Below are 22,662 nucleotides of genomic sequence, written 5' to 3'. Positions count from 1 at the left end.
TGAAGTTTAATAAGAGTTATTAAATGTGAAAATTTAAATTTAGTAAGTTGTAAGAATTATTAAAGTTTTATCCCTAGTACAATAGCAATGATTCTCTCTCTAGTACATGCTATCCCTAGTACACCTACCTATATCAAGATTCTAAATTACAACTTAAGTATAATTACCAAATACAACATTATATCAAATCTAATATAAATGATTCTCTCTCTAGTACATGCTATCCCTAGTACATCACCTACCAATATCAAGATTCTAAATTACAACTTAAGTATAATTACCAAATACAACATTATATCAAATCTAATATAAATCTTTATATTTGAGAGAGAGAGTTACCAACCTAGGTTACCAAAGTAGGGTGTTCAATGCCCATCCCCCAATCCACTACACTTGAGAGAGTTACCGAACTAGGTCCACTACACTTGAGAGAGTTACCAAATTAGAGCGTTCACCCGACCACTATACACTTGAGAGAGTTTCCAAAGTAGGGTGTTCAATGCCCATCCACCCAACCACTACACTTGACCTCGTAATAACCATTACGAGTATGATACACCATGGTCATGACCTGCAACCATCAAAGGAACTAGTCTATGAGCAAGCACCAATTGGACGGCGAATATTGTTCACTTTAATTCACTTTCTGCAAAAAGAGAATCTCCTCTCTTTCTCTCTCTCTCTCTCTCTCTAGAATATATTATATTCTTTCTCCCTTTTCTTCATATAGCACTTTTAGGCATTGCTATATAATACTTTATCATACTATTGTATAATTGACATAAAGCATAGATAATGCAACATGGAATTACCTTAGACTGCCATATAGAATAGTGGTACAAGGTAGAGACTTATGCCACTACTTTTTGACAACAAAACATGAAGAATGCAAGATAGTATACCTACAAATCATCTATGGAAAGGGTGTTAGGACTGCTTCCTTCCATATTCTTTGACAACAAATACCCTTCTAGATGTCTTTGAATTCTCTACTTGTGGATGTCGATAGTAACAACATCTTGCTTGTAGCAAGAGAAGCTAGGTCACTGGAAGCAACACAACAATTGTTGTTGAGCACAGAAGAAAAGCTTTGACCCTATTGTGTTTGTTCATTCTATAGGAATCATGTTGGAGTAATAATCACTCTCAATTGATTTTTAACAACTAATTTGATTTTTAGGTTATGAAACAGTGCAAGCATACCAATTCTTACGATGCCACATGCATAAGGAATGGAGACAATGTGAGGACTTCAATTGAGGTGTCACATGGATGTTATATATTTGGCCAGGTGCTATCCACCCATTTTGTCTTATTTATTTTAGCCAAGTGTTGAATATGTATTGGGATATGTATTGCAAGTATTATATCATGTGTGAAAAGAAGCATTATTGGAGCATATGCTAAGAACACTAAAGTTTTTAGATAAAAGCCAGAACCAATTTTGCTTGCACTATTATTAGCTCCATGGGCCTATATATTTTAAATAACCTGGTTAGGAAGCCTTAAGTGACCAAGTTGGAGAGAGAGAGAGAGAGAGAGAGAGAGAGAGAGAGAGTAGATGACCATACTTTCGTTTGGCATGCTCTTCATGAGACTCCCACTACATCATCATGACCCCATATAGCTGAGAGTTGAGTCATGAGACTCTTCATATGATTAACATGGGCAATGAATGACTCATGAGAGTTCAACTTAAGCTCAATGAACTCAATATTCAATGCAATCTTAGAATTTCTGCCCTTTGCCCCAAAAAATTCCTCTAGCCTATTCCATGCTTTTAGAGATGAATCTATGTCATAGATATGATGAATGTAGTTGTCACTAAGTGCCAACACAATGATTGAAAAAGATTTGTCATCTCTAGTGACCCATGTAAGCTTCGCATCTCTAGTGCTAGGCTTCTTTCCTTTCCCATTTACTACACTCCAAATGCCTCCCCTGATTGGAAACCTTGACCATCCAACTTATCTGAATGCATAGAGTGGGTGCCATTTTTTATGAGAAGGAAGGTCTTACCCTTTGGTTTTTCAAATTAGGGCAGTGTCTAATTCTTTACAACAGAGATTTGGTGCTTACTGACACTCCTTAATGACCATTAGTACAATTCTCTCCTTAATGACATAAGCAAAAATGTAGTGCGAGTTGGAGGATGCAAATGAATGCCCAAATCAAAGGGGATATAGCATGAAATAGTAACTTCCCAACATCCCTCAATGGTGGTAATTAGTACACATAATTAGCCTTAATTCTCTATTATTGACAAAACAAAGAAAAGGCTTGATTTTCACCAACTAGTGGATGAAATGCTTCAAGATTTGATGAGTGTTCTTATCATAAACCCAATTGATGATCCCTATAAAGGTTTTACTTCACTCTTTTTGTAGGTGTTGATTTTTCAATTTTCCTCCAGGCATGTTGCGCAATATAGAGAGACAAATTGGTTGATGTCATTTGATATAATGTGGGTTAAAGAGATTAGCAAGTGAATTACGATCACATGAGCACAATTCCTTCTTATATCCTCACATGACTTCTTTGCTTCGAGGCAATGTTGGGCTTTATAATCCTTACATTTGCATCAAGAACTTGCTTTCCTTGAAGTAGGCACACTTTTTCTCATCCATCAACCCATAACTAGAACGCTAGCCCCCGGCTTCTTTTTGGAAGCAAAGTCTTTGGTGGTTGTCCCTAAAGTTCTTCTTTGGTGGTTGTCCATGATGTTGATGCTGGACAGCTCTGTCCCTCCCGTTTTGGCAAATGCTAGAATCAATTTTCTTTTGCAACCAATCAATGTGCAAATTCTAGAGGTAGCAAGACCAGAGTTAATCAATCATTGCATAGAGCTATTTGGGTACAACTCTAAGCTTTTCTTGATGATATGCAAGAGTCCAAACCCAAACTTTGGCCTCCCTCGTCCTTTGAGTTCATCATGAAAGGAATGACTCGTAGAAGTACCCTCCAAAAGTCAATGATGTAGGAAGTGACGGATTCACCATCCCTTTAGGAAAGCCAATGCTCTGCTCAAAGTTAGGAGGCAAAAATTAAGCACAAAACTTAGCCTTGAAGTTGTTCCAAAGTTGTGGGTGAGTCCCCTGAAAGCTTTTCTGCCAACCAGGCATTCTCCTTCAAGTGTATAGACACAAAATGCAGCTTTGACTTCTCAAAAAACTCATCATCATGGAAGGCAATAAGAGATGAAAGCCAAAGCTTAATTAGTGTCGGTTCCCTGAAACCACCTAGGCGCGTCGGTTCCACAAGGCCAACGCTTTTTCAAAGCTTTCTAGCACTTACCAGAGCTTTCCAATGCTGTAGGAGAGGTTTCAACAACCAAGAGTGTAGGCAGCCCTCAGGGTTCTTCACACACCAAAACGCAGTCAGGATGCTATGTAAACTCTGTGGCAGATGTACGGCAATGTGCAGGTGATGATGTCAGCACATACAAAACTGTAGATACAGGTACGGTCTCTGTACGGCAGAGTGCAACAGGTCACACTATACGGCACAGTACACAAGCTGTGCAGATTGACAACAACGACAGTAGATATCAATACACCACACCCTATCTTACCTCTTGAGATCAACTATATGCACCACCACACCCAGTCTTACTTCTAGGTTAGGAATCTACACATGCACCTACCAACCCACCCGTGGCAAAGAGAGTCCTCTGGACATGTGATTACCTGAAACCAAGGAGGCGCCTGGGGTCCACAAGTCCAATGCTTTCCAAAGCTTGCCAACCCTTTAGGAGATGTTCGGACAGTGGCCAAGAGTGCAAGATGCTCTTCACACACTAAAACGTAGCCATGGTGACCTCAGGATTCTTCAAACAGCAAAACGCCAGCCCCATCAGCTGTACAGAAACGTGTTGGTGATGATGTCATACAAAATAATAGGTGCAGATATGGTTCAGTATCACATGAAACCCGTGTACTACTTCATGTCCCTAATAAATGGGCAAGACAAAACAGTCCCATAAGTCCAAATATCATAATCATATCCCAAATAAATGGGCAAGACTAAATAAGTCCCACAATACAAATATCCAAATTTTCCTCTTGTTGGGAGAACACGTCACCGGCATTCTAGAACCACACACAACATCGGCGCTTCCGTACTAGAGCTTGGCTCTCTCAAGTGCCACTTCAGAGCCCGAAATCTCAAGGCACACAAACATGTGCCAATCCAAAGCCAAAAGGCTTAAGTCAAGACTCTCTACCACTTGAACTCCGTGTTGGTACTCTCACCACACACCTTGGATATTCATTATGCCTTAAATGTAGTAAACCTACCAGCCTCAGCGCTTCTATTGCCTTGAAATAGGGGCTAGCATTATGCATATGGAAAGAGCTCACTTGAAAGCAATAAATGCAGCAAAAACATCGGTGACAAGTTGCACCAAAATAATTCTTTCAGAAGGACAAATCAAACACTGCTTACCGTAACTTTAAGATCCAATATATACTTGAACCTGTTATAAGCTGACACAGCCTTGTGACGATTCGAAAACAAAAAGTCTTCTGCTGATAACAAACCTGACTTTACCCTCACAGTAAAGAGCTTTGTTCAGTGTGAAAAACCTTTGGGTACAGCAATTCCACTCATATAATATACATTGACTGTAGAAGAACATGGATGTTGTCCATCCAGTCCAAAGGTCATCTCAAAATCAAAGATTTCTAGGACTAGATGTTGCCAAATAGCTTTGCCCCCTTCCTTAAGACGGCATCAAGGGCTTCCACTGCCTGATCAAGGGTCTCCACAGAGAAACCCTCACTGAATGACAACCTCTGCACATTGTACTGCAATAGCAAAGGGTCATAAGTACAAGTGTTAGAAAGACAAACACACAGTACAGACAGCAGAGTGACACATACATACACAGGCACACAAACAAAGCTGATGGATTTTGAGTGCAATATATGTGCACCACTTGCCTGGGCCCCTTGACGCACACGCACATCTGTTCCTTTGCAGTCTATGGAAATAAAGGCTGCATCATCTACAGCTGAATCTACCGCAAAAGAATTCCTAAGGCGTTCCGAGAATGTGTTGTTCAACTCCTGTTACCAAGACAAAACTTAATGCTAAATTAAGCAAGGCCCTGAATGCAAAACATTAACAAAGACAGAAAAAAAGAGTGTGTAAATTTTAAAAACCTTTAAGATTTTCTCAGAGCCATGTTTAGCAATGATATCCGGCTTTGCAGACTCATATGCCTTCACATCTACCCACGCAACAGTTCCAAATCCCCCTATAAAATATATGTCACTGGCAAAAACAAGGTCGACATGATTTTCAAAACAAACAGCACAAAGAAGAGAGCTCTGATGTCCTTGCCGTGACAGTAAATACAGGAAGAAAAATGCAACCTAATAACATCCATTCTGAAGTAGTCAAAGTTGCGCCATTGCTGTGAAGCAGCTTGTTGGTGCTTGGCCATGAAATGATTGTGAGCCCATTCCTGATACCAAATGTAGAGGGCACAACTTAAAAAGGCAGGTTTTTAAAAAAGAAACTGCAGCAACCAAAAGAAACTCTTCCACAAAAAGCACCTGTTGTTCCGCACTGAGGGGGTAAACATCTCCAAAAAGTGTTACTCTAGCATTGGCAAGTCCACTCCAGCCTGGATTCTGTAGGCGAAATCACGAAAATTCCACTGTTAGATAAATTACTTTACCTACTTCTTAACTAGGGTTCAATTAGTGCAAGGGTATGATTAAGAGGTCATTCAGATGAGTCCGCAGACAAAGCTCCCAAAAAGGTGATCCATCCAGTGCCCATTTCCCTCTTTGCCAAGGCGCTTTTTCAAAAGGTCCGGACCGCTGTGTTTATAGAAAAAGTTTCCAACCCCCAAGACAACAGAATGTGGTGGGGCTAATGGCTAGCCTGGAGGTGGAGACCTGGCCCCACATAAATTGTCTTTTTGTGAGTGTTTATGAGTAGTCAGGCTTGTTCTACCCAACCAAAATTCCTAGGTGCCCGTCCGCTGTTGGTGGGCCCTCTGCACACATGACTGCGGAGAGTATGAAGACGTTTGCAGCTGGTTAACCAGTTTACTCCAAATTCTGAAGCCACACTAAATAAACATGGAAGAAGGATAAATCTCACTTTAAAAAGGGTAGTCAAACTCACGTGCAGTACAAGGATAAAGGACAGAAAAAGACAAACACAATGCCGAACAAATATTGTAGAGCAGTAGTTGTGAACATAAGGACTTACCTGAACAAGCAACGAACACCGGGGATCAGCTAGTAGGTTTCGTGTGTGTATTGCTAGAGGTGAAAGCGAAAAGATAGGGTCTGTCACAAAAACATAATGTACCCTCGTATGAATATCCCCCCCCCCCCCAAAAAAAAAACTGGCTTTTCATTAGAAAATGTGTAATTGTTTGTTCGAAAGTTAAAATCCAATCTATATTTTAGCTGCAAATCTCATGAAATCAACCATCTATTCAAGAGCACAGATTTTGCTACACAGTAATGCTTGGTCCGCAGTTATACCAGCCCTGCCCTTTACATCAGAAAAAGAACCACCTTCCAGATTGCAGCCTTTATAAAATTTAGTTAAATTTTTATCAATGATGGGCGGAATCCTCCAACCCTTGACATTGACAAACCTTCAAAAGAGACAACACCTTACGTCCATAGGCATCTGGTGCAAAGTCCACAAGAGAAGCGTACGGATACCCTCTACGCCGATGATGCATGCGTGACATTATGCTGGATAAATGAGCAAAGCGGGCCTGCATCAGCATGCACATTAAGACACTTTGAGTAACAAACTCAAGATAATGCAACTTCGAATTCTTTGAAAAATTCAAAATTTTTTTTTTTGCTGATATACACCACCAATTTCCTTCTCAACCCTCTTCCTACTCAGGCGTAAAACTTCAAATGTTTGTCTTGTTATTCTTCATGTCATGGGTTGTCACTAAATTGTTATCGCCTTTCTGCCTAGACTTTGTAATGATTTTATGCCATGAGGTTTGCTATACTTATTCCTGGAATTAGAGCTTTTCACGACAATATGTCTCAAATCATGAGGACATTAAGCATTAAGGGAGGGTGTTATATATCATGCCTAATGTCCACTCAGCATGTCTTATATATACCTTCATACACATTTAAAAAGACATGCTAGCAAAGCACTTTTGAACAAACTAAAAGAGAACAAAGAGTATATGAGGAAATCTTGCAAAGCATTAAAGAACCCACAGCAACTCCTTGATGCTTGACTCATTGAGTAGCTTAAGAAACAAAAACTCGGCTTGTTATAATGTAACAAGCATGACAACTAGTCTAAAACACAAGAGAGAGAAAGAGAGGAGGAGGACAAAGAGAAGAAGGACAAGGAGAAGAAGAAATAATAGTTTGGCTAAAACAATACTTATGTCAAGCTTGGCCATGTTGGGGCATGCAGACCTTTGACTTAGTCAAGGACTTAGCATATCCCACACTTCAAGAAAGCCTCATCAAAAATGTCATTAAACATGTTCATATTGTGTCCAAAATATATCCCAACCATTGGTGCATGTCCTCGGCACCTCTCAGGGCACCTATTGGGTTGACAAAACACCCCAAACAGGCCTTCTCTGCCACATACTTTGCCTAGAAGGTGGCTGTAAGTAAGAAGCATATCCACGCGGCACTCACATGGGTGATGTACGTGACATCCCCTCCTGCTAAACTTGAGGCACTAGGGAATATCATGCACTTTGCTTCACTTTTGTTCCTGTCCATCCGTAGGCTCAGCTCCATATCCACCGCCTCCATCTCCAAGATCTCTGGCTTGGTTACTGGATCTTCTACAAGAGATGTAGCCTCATCCTTCTCCGTATCGACTCGAAGAGAGTCGTCTTAAGCTCCCTGGGCACAAAACGATTGACCTCGGCCTCCTCTTGGGTCGGAGAGATCTACCTCCTAGTTCTATGGCTTAAGTTCGAGGATTGGAAACCTAGCAATGAAACATCTGTTGGAATCTCCTCATCTGTGATAGCATTATTCAGGAGTTCCTCCTGCCTTGGAAGCTCTCCCTCACTCAGATCAACGATCTTTGATCTGGGGCTGTTGCTCAACTCGAGGTGACTCCACTGCCATTGCAAGTAATTGCTTCACCACACACTGTGTCACTATCTTGGAGGTGGACTCGACGTTTTGTTGCTCTTCCCAAAGCCTTGCGGCATATTCTTCTAGTTATCATTTGTACCAAGCTATCTTCTCTTCATACGACCAAAAGTAATCAAGGGCCAATTCATGTTTGTATTGAGCTAGGCATTCTTTACCTCCCTGACGACGATATTGTTCTTGCCGCAACTCTTGCCTTGAGCTGCGTTTGAAAATGATCTTTGTTGGCGTTGTTGGGCTCTTTGGCAACTCAAATGGTGCTCATTATAGAGACTTTTCTTCTATAAGATTTTGGCTACTAGATTTTCTCTTTCTCTCTTAGAGCTGAAAACTTCACATAGCTCTTCTCTCTTACAGATCAAACCCTATTAAACTCTCTAATATACTCTCCTAAACCTAAGCTAACTCAAACACTAATGAAATGAACTAAACTAGGAGAGCTAAACTTGGCTCTGATACCATGTTGAGAAGCATGGATTGAGCTCTCCTAATGAAAATCAACTTCCTAATCTTACTCTAATGACAACACAATTAACATGACTAATCTAAGGTGAGTGATACCTAAGTGAACTCATGTTGATGAGTGTGTGCTAATTAAATTGCACTCAAGTTAATTAGACTCCAAGATAGATTAACTTGGACATATAGAGAAACTTCAAATAGGTGCAAGTGATATGATTTCATTGCTTGAAATGGCCCCCTTTTATATGAGGTGCACCCTTGGGCTTGTCCATTAATGTGGGATAATTCCCTTTGCTTATGTGGTTCATGCTAGAATTTGCTCTTGCTTGGCTCACTCAACTCACCCCCTATCTCTTCCTTGTGCTCTTTGGCACCACATTTTTCAACACATAGAAGGTTTGACAAGTCCGTTCGAACAATGGAGGAGAATTTATCTCCAAAGCCTTCCACAACTTTTGTTCACAGAAAGGTATTGGCTATCAATTCTCCACACTTGGCACTCCACAGGAAAACGGCGTGGCTGAACGCAAAAGCAGGACTGTTCAATGAAAGAGTGCATAGAGCGGAAGCAGAGTGGCACTAGAATGTGTTGAACAGAGAGTGCAAGAGAGAGAGAGATATGGAGAGAACTATGCTGAATATACTGAAGCAAAACAGTCCCAAGCAAGAGACACTACAAGTCTCATAAGTCAGGGAGCAAATGGGCACCATAAAAGAGCAGAATCTAGGGATGAATGTGCTAACATTCAAGAGATGATCCATACCATGCTTTCATCTTCCTCTCTTTCTAGAGAGAAGCTATGACCACTACTGTCTACATGATCAACCGTTCTCCCACAAAGGCGTTGCTAACATGACACCGGAGGAGGCTTTTACACGACACATGACACCGGAGGAGGCTTTTACACGACAGAAACCTTTAGTTTCACATCTCAGGGTTTTCGGTTGTGATGCCTATGCTCATAACCCTGATTTTGTGCCAGGTCCAAATTTGATCTCAAATTGAAGAAGTGCAAATTTCTTGGTTATAGCTCTCAATCCAAAGCTTACAGATTATGGGACCCGGAGACGACGTCCTTAGTGATTTCCTACAATGTTCACTTTGTTGAACCCTTTTCCGATGATTCCCAGTCTCACCCCGAGCTTACCATAGAGGTTCCTCATCCTCCTCATTGGTAGGCCGCTCTCACAGTTCTTCGATACTTATCTAGTACCTTGGACTATGGTCTCTCTTTCAGAGGCGGCATTGAGCTTGTTGGATACTTTGACACTGATTGGGTAAGTGATCAGGGACAGGACTTTTCCAATCCTAAAAAGGGATTTTCTGGATTATTTTATATTTTATATTTTTGGGGTTTTTGTCTTGGCTGCTGGCCTACACCTTTATGGTGACCGACCAGCACCCCCCTCTACTATAAATGGCATTGCCCATACCTCATCATGCAATGTACCACTTCATCGCCTATCAGCTACCATCTAGCCGCCTACAAGCAGAGGCTCTCATCTGCGCTTTCCTCTGCTGGTCTAGGCCGCCTATTTCAGGGCTCACATCAGCCAACATCAGGCTGTATTTTGGCGCTTGCATCAAGCCTACATCATCTCACATCTGCGTTTCATCTCAGCATATGCCAACGCCTACATCAGAGCATATATCAACGTATATACATTAGCTTACATCAGCGTTTTGCTTCAACAGAGATCTGCGTTTTGTTGCAGCTCACATCAGCGCTTTGAATCTGCGCTTACATCAGGCTTACGTCAGGGTTTATATCAGCGTTTATCTCAGCCTTCTTCAGCGCATACATCAGTAGCCCTCTCTGCTACACATCGGGACGGCAGCCCTCTTGTCTTCAAGAGCGCAGCACCCGTGTCACTAGAGCTTGCACCATTGGGGACGGCAGCCCTCTTTGCTTCAGGTACGCAGCACCCGTGTCATCAGAGACTGCACCACCATCATCGTCATCGACGTTACCTTTTTCCATTGCCCCTATCACCTCAGAGTGCTTTGCCTCACATCGACGCGAGCCTTCGTCATCCGCCGTGCTTCAGCTCCGACGTCCTTCTTTGCTTCAGCACTGGTCTTCTTTTTGCTCAGAGTCACCTCTCATATGAGGGCTCTTGTACATATCTGCACTCACCTTTTTATATATATTCACTCACATATTTCATGCAGTGTGGTTTTACTCTGATCTCTCGTATATCTGGTCCTTCCGTCCTTTTGCCCTCACATGGTATCAGAGCTATCGTGAGCAAAGGGATTGAAGTCCTCGAGAGCACACGCATGGATCGTCTACCCGCACTCCCAGAGGACCGATTCTTCTCACCAGAAGATGCTTCTCCAAACTCTGATCCGGACCACATAGGGAATGGGATTTCTTACTCAGTGGAGAATCTTGTTCAAGATCATACTTTGGGAGACGATCAACCTATGCTCATCACCTCATCCACACCACCTTTGCCATCACGATCACCCTCTTTGACTTTATCAGATCTTGTTTCCAGAGGGAAATACATTCCTTCTGCCATTGTGTTTGTGTGGGACCCTGGCATACTTCATCTTCTCTCATGGTCCCCTTTTTGGCCTGAGAGGGGGTGTAAAGAAACAAGACTTCCAACCCTAAAAAGGGATTTTCTAGATTATTTTATATTTTATATTTTTGGGGTTTTTGTCTTGGCTGCTGGCCTACACCTTTATGGTGACCAACCAGCATCCCCCTCTACTATAAATAGCATTGCCCATACCTCATCATGCAGTGTACCACTTCATCGCCATATCAGGTACCATCTGGCCGCAAACAAGCAGAGGCTCTCATCTGCGTTTTCCTCTGCTCGTCCAGGCCGCCTATTTTAGGGCTCACATCAGCCAACATCAGGCTGTATTCTAGCGCTTGCATCAGGGCCACATTAGCTAGAATCTGCGTTTAATCTCAGCATATGCCAGCGCCTACATCAGAGCATATATCAGCCTTTATACATCAGCTTAGATCAGCGTTTTGCTTCAGCAGACATCTGCGTGTTGCTGCAGCTCACATCAGCGCTTCACATCAGCCAACATCTGCGCTGGCTTACACCAAGGTTTATATCAGTGTTTATCTCAGCCTTCTTCAGCGCATACATCAGGGCTCACATCCAGCATATCTTGTGCGTTTTGGCACAGCCCTTTGGACAGCAGCCCTCTCTGCTACTTCGGGATAGCAACCCTCTCTGCTCCTTTGGGACAACAGCCCTCTCTGCTACACTTCAGGACAAGAGCCCTCTCTGCTACACATCGGGACAGCAGCCCTCTCTGCTACATCGAGATGGCAGCCCTCTCTGCTTCAAGTACGCAGTTCTTGTGTCACCAGAGCTTGCACCATTCGGGAGATAGCAGCCCTCTCTGCTTCAAGTACGCATCACCCGTGTCATCAGAGACTCTCATATGAGGGCTCTTGTACATATCTACTCACCTTTTTATATATATTCACACATATTTCATGCTGTGTGGTTTTACTCCGATCTCTCGTATATCTAGTCCTTCTGTCCTTTTGCCCTCACATGGTATCAGAGCTATCGTGAGCAAAGGGATTGAAGTCCTCGAGAGCACACAGCATGGATCGTCTACCTGCACTCCTAGAGGACCGATCTTCTCACCAGAAGATGCTTCTCCAGACTCTGATCTAGACCACATAGGGAATGGGATTTCTTACTCAACGGAGAATCATGTTCAAGGTCATACTTTGGGAGACGATCAACCCATGCATATCGCCTCATCCACACCACCTTTGCCATCACGATCGCCCTCTCCGACTTTATCAGATCTTGTTTCCAGAGGGGGAAACATTCCTTCTGCCATTGTGTTTGTGTGGGACCCTGGCATACTTCATCTTCTTTCATCTTCTCTCATGGTCCCCTTTTTGGCTTGAGAGGGGGTGTGAAGAAACAGGACTTTTCCAACCCTAAAAAGGGATTTTTTGGATTATTTTATATTTTATATTTTTGGGGTTTTTGTCTTGGCTGCTGGCCTACACCTTTATGGTGACCAACCAACACCCCCCTCTACTATAAATAGCATTGCCCATACCTCATCATGCAGTGTACCACTTCATCGCCATATCAAGTACCATCTGGCCGCCTACAAGAAGAGGCTCTCATCTGCGTTTTCCTTTGCTGGTCCAAACCGCCTATTTCAGGGCTTACATGAGCTAACATCAGGTTGTATTCTAGCGCTTGCATCAGGCCTACATCAGCTCACATCTACGTTTCATCTCAGCATATGCCAGCACCTACATCAGAGCATATATCAGCGTTTATACATCAGCTTACATCAGCGTTTTGCTACAGCAGACATCTGTGTTTTGCTACAGCTCACATCAGCCCACATCTGCGCTTACATCAGGCTTAAGTAAAGGTTTATATCAGCGTTTATTTCAGCCTTCTTCAGCGCATACATCAAGGCTCACATCCAGTATATCTTGTGCGTTTATGTAGCACCCGTGTCATCAGAGACTACACCACCATCATCGTCATCGACGTTACCTTTTTCCGCTGCCCCTATCACCTCAGAGTGCTTTGCCTCACATCGACGCGAGCCTTCGTCATCGGCCGTGCTTCAGCTCCGACGTCCTTCTTTGCTTCAGCACTGGTCTTCTTTTTGCTCAGAGTCACCTCTCATATGAGGGCTCTTGTACATATGAGGGCTCTTGCTTCAGCACTGGTCTTCTTTTTGCTCAGAGTCACCTCTCATATGAGGGCTCTTGTACATATCTACACTCACCTTTTTATATATATTCACTCACATATTTCATGCAGTGTGGTCTGGTCCTTCCGTCCTTTTGCCCTCACATGGTATCAGAGCTATCGTGAGCAAAGGGATTGAAGTCCTCGAGAGCACACAGCATGGATCGTCTACCCGCACTCCCATAGAACTGATTCTTCTCACCAGAAGATGCTTCTCCAAACTCTGATCCGGACCACATAGGGAATGGGATTTCTTACTTAGTGGAGAATCTTGTTCAAGATCATACTTTGGGAGACAATCAACCTATGCACATCACCTCATCCACACCACCTTTGCCATCACGGTCAACTCTTTGACTTTATCAGATCTTGTTTCCAGAGGGGGATACATTCCTTCTGCCATTGTGTTTGTGTGGGACCCTGGCATATTTCATCTTCTTTCATCTTCTCTCATGGTCCCCTTTTTGGCCTGAGAGGGGGTGTGAAGAAACAAGACTTTTCCAGCCCTAAAAAGGGATTTTCTTGATTATTTTAAATTTTATATTTTTCGGGTTTTTGTCTTGGCTGCTGGCCTACACCTTTATGGTGACCAACCAGCATCCCCCTCTACTATAAATAGCATTGCCCATACCTCATCATGCAATGTACCACTTGATCGCCATATCAGGTACCATCTCGCCGCCTACAAGGAAAGGCTCTCATCTGCGTTTTCCTCTGCTGGTCCAGGCCGCCTATTTCAGGGCTCACATCAACCAACATCAGGCTGTTGCATCAGGCCTACATCAGCTCACATCTGCGTTTCATCTCAGCATATCCTAGCGCCTACATCTGAGCATATATCAACGTATATACATCAGCTTACATCAACGTTTTGCTACAGTAGACATCTGCGTTTTCTTGCAGCTCACATCAGCGCTTCACATCAGCCCACATCTGCCCTTATATCAGGCTTGCGTCAGGGTTTATATCAGCGTTTATCTCAGCCTTGCACAGCCCTTGGGACAGCAGTCCTCTCTACTACACATCGGGACAACAACCCTCTTTGCTACACCGGGACGGCAGCCCTCTCTGCTATAGGTACGTAGCACCCGTGTCACTAGAGCTCGCACCATTCAGGACGGCAACCCTCTCTGCTTCAGGTACATAGCACCCGTGTCATCAGAGACCGCACCACCATCATCGCCATCGACGTTACCTTTTTCCGCTACCACTATCACCGCGGAGTGCTTTGCCTCACATCGACACGAGCCTTCGTCATCAACCGTGCTTCAGCTTCGACGTCCTTCTTTGCTTCAACACTAGTCTTCCTTTTGCTGAGAGTCACCTCTCATATGAGGGCTCTTGTACATATCTGCACTCACCTTTTTATATATATTCACTCACATATTTCATGCTGTGTGGTTTTACTTTGATCTCTCTTATATCTGGTCCTTCCGTCCTTTTCTCACATGGTATCAGAGCTATCGTGAGCAAAGGGATTGAAGTCCTCAAGAGCGCACAGCATGGATCGTCTACCCGCACACCCGGAGGACCGATTCTTCTCACCAGAAGATGCTTCTCCAAACTCTGATATGGACCACATAGGGAATGGGATTTCTTACTTAGTGGAGAATCCTGTTCAAGATCATACTTTGGGAGACGATCAACCCATGCACATCACCTCATCCACACCACCTTTGCCATCACGATCGCCCTCTCCGACTTTATTAGATCTTGTTTCCAGAGGGGGATACATTCCTTCTACCATTGTGTTTGTGTGGGACCCTAGCATACTTCATCTTCTTTCATCTTCTCTCATGGTTCCCTTTTTGGCTTGAGAGGGGGTGAAGAAACATGACTTTTCTAGCCCTAAAAAGGGAATTTTTGGATTTTTTTTATATTTTATATTTTTGGGGTTTTTGTCTTGGCTGTTGGCCTACACCTTTATGGTGACTGACCAGCACACCCCTCTATTATAAATAGCATTGCCCATACCTCATCATGCAGTGTACCACTTCATTGCCATACCAGGTAAGAAGAGGCTCTCATCTGCGATTTTCTTCTGCTGGTCCAAGCAGCCTATTTCAAGGCTCACATCAGCCAACATCAGGCTGTATTCTAGCGCTTGAATTAGGCCTACATCAGCTCACATCTATGTTTCATCTCAGCATATGCCAGCACCTACATCAGAGCATATATCAGCATTTATACATGAGCTTACATCAGCTTTTTCTTCAGCAGACATCTGCGTTTTGCTGCAGCTCACATCAGCGCTTCACATCAGCCCACATCTGCGCTTACATCAGGCTTACATCAGGGTTTATATCAGCGTTTATCTCAGCCTTCTCCGACGCATACATCAGGGCTCACATTCAGCATATCTCGTGCGTTTTGGCACAGCCCTCAGGACAGCAACCCTCTATGCTACTTCAGGACAGCAGCCCTCTCAGCTACATCGGGACGGCAGTCCTCTCTGCTACATTAGGATGACAGCCCTCTCTGCTTCAGGTACGCAGCACCCGTGTCACCAGAGCTTGCACCATTTGGGACGGCAGCCCTCTCTGCTTCAGGTACGCAGCACCCGTGTCATCAGAGACTGCACCACCATCATCGTCATCGACGTTACCTTTTTCTGCTGCCACTATCACCTCGGAGTGCTTTGCCTCACATCGACGCGAGCCTTCGTCATCGACCGTGCTTCAGCTCCGAAGTCCTTCTCTGCTTCAGCACTGGTCTTCTTTTTGCTCAAAGTCACCTCTCATATGAGGGCTCTTGTACATATCTGCACTCACCTTTTTATATATATTCACTCACATATTTCATGCTGTGTGGTTTTACTTTGATCTCTCGTATATCTGGTCCTTCCATTCTTTTGCCCTCACACAGATTACAGCTTCTCTTTCTTCCACTGAGGTTGAGTACCGTGCTTATTTGGATACTTGCTCCAAGCTATTATGGTTGATGCAGATGCTGAGTAATCTTGATGTTCTTTCAGACTCTTCCATCCGCATTCTTACAAACAGCCGGAGTGCCTTGGCATTGGCATGTACTTCATGAGTCTTCATCTTTTCATGGATGATGGCAGGACCAAGCACATTGAGGTTCCTTTTCACTTTGTTCGTGATCTGGTCGCTAACGGTATCATTTCTCTGAAGTATTGTCCCTCTCAAGACAACCTAGCTAATCTCTTCACCAAACCTCTTTCTCAAGATACTATCGATCAGTTCCTTACCTGTATGGGAGTCGGACCACTATGTTGGAGCTAAGAGGTGTTGGAATGATCATCTCTAGTCCCGTTTGATCCCTTTTATTTAGAATATTTATTTGATATTTATGGATATTTTTCCCACCTTTTATTAGGCGTTTTTTCCTAATCGTGGACTTCCTTAGTCATGGGTTTTTATGTTGGCCGACCAGCCCCTTCATGATGTATATAAGAACAGGCTTTTTGCCATATAATTCATTCATCATTTTACTCAAGTGTTGGATCATTGCTGGTTGCTCCTCCAAGTCTCTCCTCTGCTTTCGCTTGCTGCCTTCAACTATTCTCTGATGTAGGTCATCGTGGTATCAATAGTACATTGGAGAAACTTGAGCGATCATTCTATTGGCCTAAGATGAGACAAGATGTCTATCAACATGTCCAAGAATGCCAGATATGCCAGAAAGTGAAGGTTCCTCATATGAAACAAGGAGGGTTCCCGAAGGTCCTTTCCAACATATCAATATGGACTTTGTTTGAGCTCTTCTTGCTGCATTCGGATCTCAAAACACACAGTGCATGATCATTGTGAACCGATTCAGTAAATTTTGCATGTTGATCTCGTGCAAGTAAACGGCCACAACTAAGGATATCACTCGCCTATTCATTCGCCATCGGTACCCCATCAGAGGTTTGCCAAGGACAATAACATTAGACAAGGATCCCAAGTATTCCCCTTCCTTTTTGCACCTTATATGGGCTGATCCATGCCCAGCCCCTGGCTGAGCCTTGCTAGCGCTGCCCAAAACTGATCCCATGCTCCTCCACACTTGTCTACGCTGAATTCACTCCATCCAACCAATAATGCTCCTCTTGATCCTGGCCGGACACTCTCCTAGGCCAAATGCCACCACGTTCTGGAATTTCTTGACACTTGTACGTCCACAGTAAACCCATGCTGTTCCTACTGCTTGAACTCACAACATGTGTAAACACGGCTTAAGATGGATCAACACTCTGTACTCAACCTTAACCCTAGTGTTCCCCAGTAGTCATGACATGCTGCCCAAGGAGAATCAATGTGACAATGTCACATGCATCACTCTCCAAGTGCATGTGGCCTTGACTATGGATATGTGTTGTGGATAGGGTGAAGAGACTAAAATACCCTAATGTGAGCCATGTAAAGAAAGAAACGATGGCCATAAAGTGAACGTGAGTTCGGTGGTTTCACATTGGTTGCAAATACCACCCAAAAGCAACACGCACTAACTATCAAAGCAGGAATGTGACTCAAAAGTGATGTAAATGGACCAGAAAGAACTGAGAAATATAGAAATGCAAATGAGTCCACCACTTTGTGGCCAGAGATTCAACTTCTTGGCATTCTCCTCATCTATAAGCAGGAAGACCAAGAAGGTCAGCATATTCAGCCCGAGCAGCCAGCAAATGCAAATTATTGTGTACCTTCCTACTGCAGCAAATTCCTGCAGCTGAGGCAGGACTACACATGGCTTCCTAACTTTGTTCCCAACCCTATTCTCAAAGTGCCAGCTGAGGTATCTGGGAATGAACTTCTCCACCAGTTTTGGACTCACTCACATTCAATGAAGCAAATACTCCCCATAGAAAAGGGAGAGGAGGGGCTGCTGCCCTGTGGAAAGTCCAGACCAGAGCTTGTAAACTTAAAAGATTCCCCCCCTTTTGTGATGAATCCTTCACAATTCCCTTGATAAATTCTGAGATTCAGGAAACCGCTATGCAAAAATAACTGGCCCAATTTTGTTTCTTAACACTGCCAAAAGCAATGTCTACCGCATTCGTTTACTTGGCTTTTCCAGCAATTAATATTTGAAATAGAGATTGGTTCACATATGAGAATGGTACCTGTTCCATGAGGTTTCGCACAGCCACAGCAGGGTCTGGGAGACGATGCGCTAGTGTTGCGCTCTGGACACCACCTGAGATGGGTGTTCGGAAGAGGCCTGCACGACTGGTGCCTCCTGGGCTATCTGGCACGAGCATGGCGAGCTGATCAGATTGCTGTAGGACAGATGGGGTGCTTTCAAAAACCTGGATCCATCCCCATAGCTCAGCCATGAAAATTCTCTCTCTCTCTCTCTCTCTCTCTCTCTCTCTCTCACACACACACACACACAAAAAAGTATTGCTGCAGTTGAACTTATTTTCTCTCCCCTCTAGTGCGAGGACCCTAATAGAGGCCATGATCCACCCGAGTTCAAGTCCCACTGTTGGTCGTATATGCCCTTGTGTTGCATTCTACCGACGTTAATACCTCTCTCTCTCTCTCTCTCTCTCTCTCTCTCAAACTCCTCTGCTATAAATGACCCTATAACTTCTCTCTCTCTCTCTCTCTCAAATGAGAGAGAAAATACAGCTTTCTCCTTCACTAGCAAGTGGATGAAGCCACAGATTACATACCTGCACAGAGGGCTCCGACACTGCTCCATTTTCGTCTTTATGAAGCGCAGAAGGGCATAACCGCGAGCGAAGGCGAGGGGACGAGATCCTTCTCGAAGTGAAGAGATCAAGCGGGGAGGAAGTGGGCGAGGGGTGACAGGGAAGAGCGAGGCTGCTGCTAGTCATCTCTCTCTCTCTCTCTCTCCCACAGTGCGCACCTTGTAGGAATTTAAAGGGACAAAACTCTCCAACGCTGCATTTTTCAAAAAGAAAAATAAAGCTCTTTGGTATTCCACGTTTTATAACTTTATAACGTTTTATTCCACATTTATACCATGTTTTATATTTTTAGCAAATGTGGAGTTGAAAAAGTGACCTTATTTATGATTCTATATATAATATGTACTAAATTACACTATTAGATACGTAAAGTGAATACGCTTGTATGTGTCTGTGTTTTGAATATTAGATAATATTCCTAAACTGTAGTAATTAATAATATTATTGTTCATGGATTTCTTTATATTTTGAGTATGTGTAAGATAGCTATTGATTGAGAAGAAGATAATTATGGGGGTCTACTTTGAGCGTTCTGACATTTGTACGTGTACGGATGCTCTCAACTAGGGTTTCAACCACTCGCTCTTTCCCCAAACTAGTCCTTACACAGTCTGGCCACATCGCTAAGAAGCGGGGAGGTACCGCACTTGTCCCGATGTGGCCGCTAGACCGAACGGACCCCAAACAGGCTCCATAGGAACCAAACCAAGTACTGGCGAGTCTCCCTCGACCTCGAGAGTTGATCTCTCAGGCATCCCCCAACGAGACGGACTGTTTCTGTCATGATGATCTCCGCGACCCTCTCCTCCCTCATCATGATGAAGGTAGGATTCGTTAAACATCGGGATTTCTATTTCCACATGTCAACCATGCAGTGGACATGCAAACTGCCACTCTTTTTGGCTACTCCCCCTCTCCTACCACCCATCTATCGCCCATCTCTATGCATGATAATAGTATGTTTTTCCCTCACTCTCACACATCTATAGGGCCCAATCAAGCACCCTCTCTGGTGGATTCTCTGCATACCAATGGAACAGCAAGCTGGCCCCAGCTACAGTCCCAAGTGGAGGAGACTGGAGGAAGACCAGGCTCGGAGCTTCTACCTTACGGAGGGAGAGACGATGCAGTTGAAAGTCGTCCTCCTAGAGAAGCATGGGGGAGCGAGAGCAGAATTGGATCCCAACATCACCCGCAAAACGAGGCAATGGAGCTGTTGAAGGAGAAACTGCAGAACATAGAAACGGTAAGCTCTTTATTTCTCTTCCTACAACTTTAGTTCACGAATGACAAAGAGTTTACTAGACGCGTGCTCCTATTGGGCTATGTTACAGACCAAGACCTCCTGTAGAGGTCCTGAAATCATGGATAAGAAACAATTGGTCCACCCGAGGCCTTGTCATTGAACACACCCAGTTTCTTCCAAATAACTACTTCTGCTTCTTGTTTAAAGAAGAAGGGGGCCCACCAATGGGTAATCACGAATTCCCCTCTGTCCCTTTTCCCTTGGTCGCCTAATTTCTCCCCAGTCGGGCCTAAACCGACCCTCTGCCCTGTGAGCTGCCAAACTTACCCTTACACCTACATCCTTTAATTAAACTCCTTCTCGAACCAATAGGTAGGCTTCTTGGGGTTAGGGCTAACGTAGAACTTAACCCTAGATGGCACCCTCAAGCCCTAATAGAAATAGATCTGAGCAAAGAACTCCTGGAATCCATTGTCATAGATACTAGATCAAATGTCATCCTAGACCAACCGCTTATCTTTAAAAATGTGCCCAAAGCATCTTTCCATTGTGGGTCGAATGGTCACTTCATTAGGAAATTCCCAATCAAGTTCCCGCCACCACCGGTGCAAGCTCCTATCAATCAGACAGCTGGCAAAGAGGATATCCAGGGTTTCCAATAGGTGGGCAGCAAGAGAGGAAAAATGCAAGGTCGATCTCAACCCTCTAGAAATCAGCCAAGAAAACCTAACTCCAATAGATTCTCTCCTTTCTTGGTGGATATCTCTGACCCTACTCTAAATAGTATAGATCCATCTAGTGATGAGGAGGATGAAGAAGTCCCAAACTCTCAGAGCCAAGGAAGTGACTTGGAGACAGAGGTTAAAGAAATGGACTTCCAAGATGTGTCCAAATTTAACCTTGACCCTGGCCCCTCTCAAGCTGAGGAAGAATCCCTCCCAGGAAAAAATAAAAAACTAACCTCCTTGGCGCTAGTAAAACAAATCATTAGAAATGCTGGTCAATCCAAGATGTGTCCAAATTTAACCTTGACCCTGGCCCCTCTCAAGCTGAGGAAGAATCCCTCCCAGGAATAAAAAACTAACCTCCTTGGCGCTAGTAAAACAAATCATTAGAAATGCTGGTCAATCCAAGGTTGAGTCAACAGCCCAAAAAAGAAGACAATCTCAAGTTGGAGGGATGGCCTCTCCTCTCCCCACAAAAAAAAGACCCCATGAATCGAAAAAACGCCCCCCAAAAAATAAAAAAATATGATAGATTTCAACATATTGTCTTATAATACCAAAGGCCTCTTATATGTCAATAGAGCTAGAGTAATAAAAAGCTAGCTATTTCAAACCAATATCCAAGCGACAATCATTTGTCTTCAAGAAGTGAAAGCAGCTAGAAACCTCTTCTAACAGAACCTTGCAAATATATCTAAACAACATAAGTGGTTCAGTACTAACCATGCCCAGGGAGCTCGAGGTACTACTGTAGGTCTAAACAACTCTTGGATGCCCTTCTATAAATCTCATTAAAGTGATCCTCATAACCAATGGGTGGCTCTCCATCTGGATCATCATGATTTCAAGTTTATTTTGGTTTCTGTTTATGCAATTGGTTTGGTAGTCTCCAAAGCACAACTATGGGAATCTCTAATGCACTTTGTAGATCCCATCTCATTATAGGGGACTTCAACATGGTTGAATCCTCTCAAGATAGACTGTTAAGTCTGGGCCATACAATCAGAGGTTCTGACAAGATTAGTTGTCTAGATTTGAAAGGATTGCATGCCCTCCAAGACTTGTCATGTGACCATGAATACACTTGGGGAAACGAGAGACAAGGTAACCGACTGAGGAAGGCAAGGCTGGACAGATGATATTCATCTACAGCAATCAGTAATAGATTCTTTAACACTAAAGTGAAAGCACAGTTCAATATAGCCCTCTCGGACCACTACCCTATTCTCTGCTCCTTTTTGCAAGGAACCCAAAAGGTCAAAACAAGCTGGTTCCATACGGACCCCAAACTGTTTCAACTCCCGATGGTTCGTGCTAATCTCAAATTGAGATGGTCAACTCATTTGAAAGCTGTTAGATCCCCTACCAAGGCATGGGGACACGAGGTGAGATTCTCAAAAATTGCTTATATAGACATTAAGAAGGAAGTTACTAGAATTAGGTCTGAGAGAAGAGCACTAAAATGCTTAGAGCTGTAGAATCTTGAATCAAAAATAAATCAAGGGCAAATCCATCTTTGAGATCATCTTAACAAAATAAGGGAAGACTTAAAAAAAGAGGATGAAATCCAATGCCAACACATTAGACTCATTTTTAGAGAGTGGTGGGCTGGCAAAATGGATCGACCATCAAAGGAGATGTACTCCATCCTCTCAAAAAGAAGGCAGTGGGTGCCATGGTGTCTGTGGTGCAGAGCCAATAGTAGAAAATCTTGACACCATC

General features: G+C 43.6%; 1 protein-coding gene across 2 annotated transcripts; it reads right to left on the bottom strand.

Annotated features, from left to right (window-relative positions):
- Positions 1-4,358: 4,358 nt before the first annotated feature.
- Positions 4,359-19,190, bottom strand: LOC147617591 (non-canonical heme oxygenase HOZ, chloroplastic-like). 2 transcript variants are annotated; one of them, XM_086775881.1, is made up of 9 exons: positions 18,931-19,190; positions 18,376-18,561; positions 6,646-6,748; positions 6,226-6,305; positions 5,559-5,636; positions 5,376-5,467; positions 5,163-5,274; positions 4,941-5,066; positions 4,359-4,805 (listed from the first exon to the last, which is right to left on the bottom strand). In XM_086775881.1, the coding sequence occupies exons 1-9, from the start codon at positions 19,093-19,095 to the stop codon at positions 4,689-4,691; spliced, it is 1,059 nt and encodes a 352-aa protein (XP_086632007.1). In that variant the 5' UTR covers positions 19,096-19,190; the 3' UTR covers positions 4,359-4,688. The 2 variants fall into 2 exon arrangements, with proteins under 2 accessions (XP_086632007.1, XP_086632008.1); XM_086775882.1 differs by lacking the exons at positions 6,226-6,305; positions 6,646-6,748.
- Positions 19,191-22,662: the final 3,472 nt, after the last annotated feature.

The sequence above is a fragment of the Cibotium barometz genome, chromosome 36 (assembly GCF_041138505.1).
Source record: "Cibotium barometz isolate CiBa-2024 chromosome 36, ASM4113850v1, whole genome shotgun sequence".
NCBI lineage: Eukaryota > Viridiplantae > Streptophyta > Polypodiopsida > Cyatheales > Cibotiaceae > Cibotium > Cibotium barometz.
This window is presented reverse-complemented; position numbering and strand designations above follow the sequence as displayed.

Bases quoted from the DNA above. Each gene is read 5' to 3' on its own strand.
- LOC147617591 (XM_086775881.1), bottom strand. From the start codon at position 19,095: ATGACTAGCAGCAGCCTCGCTCTTCCCTGTCACCCCTCGCCCACTTCC. The intron at 6,749-18,375 runs GTACCATTCTCA...ATGCTGATGCAG, and splicing joins TGCGAAACCTCATGGAACAG to GCCCGCTTTGCTCATTTATC. The intron at 4,806-4,940 runs GCAAGTGGTGCA...TTGCTATTGCAG, and splicing joins GTGTGCGTCAAGGGGCCCAG to TACAATGTGCAGAGGTTGTC.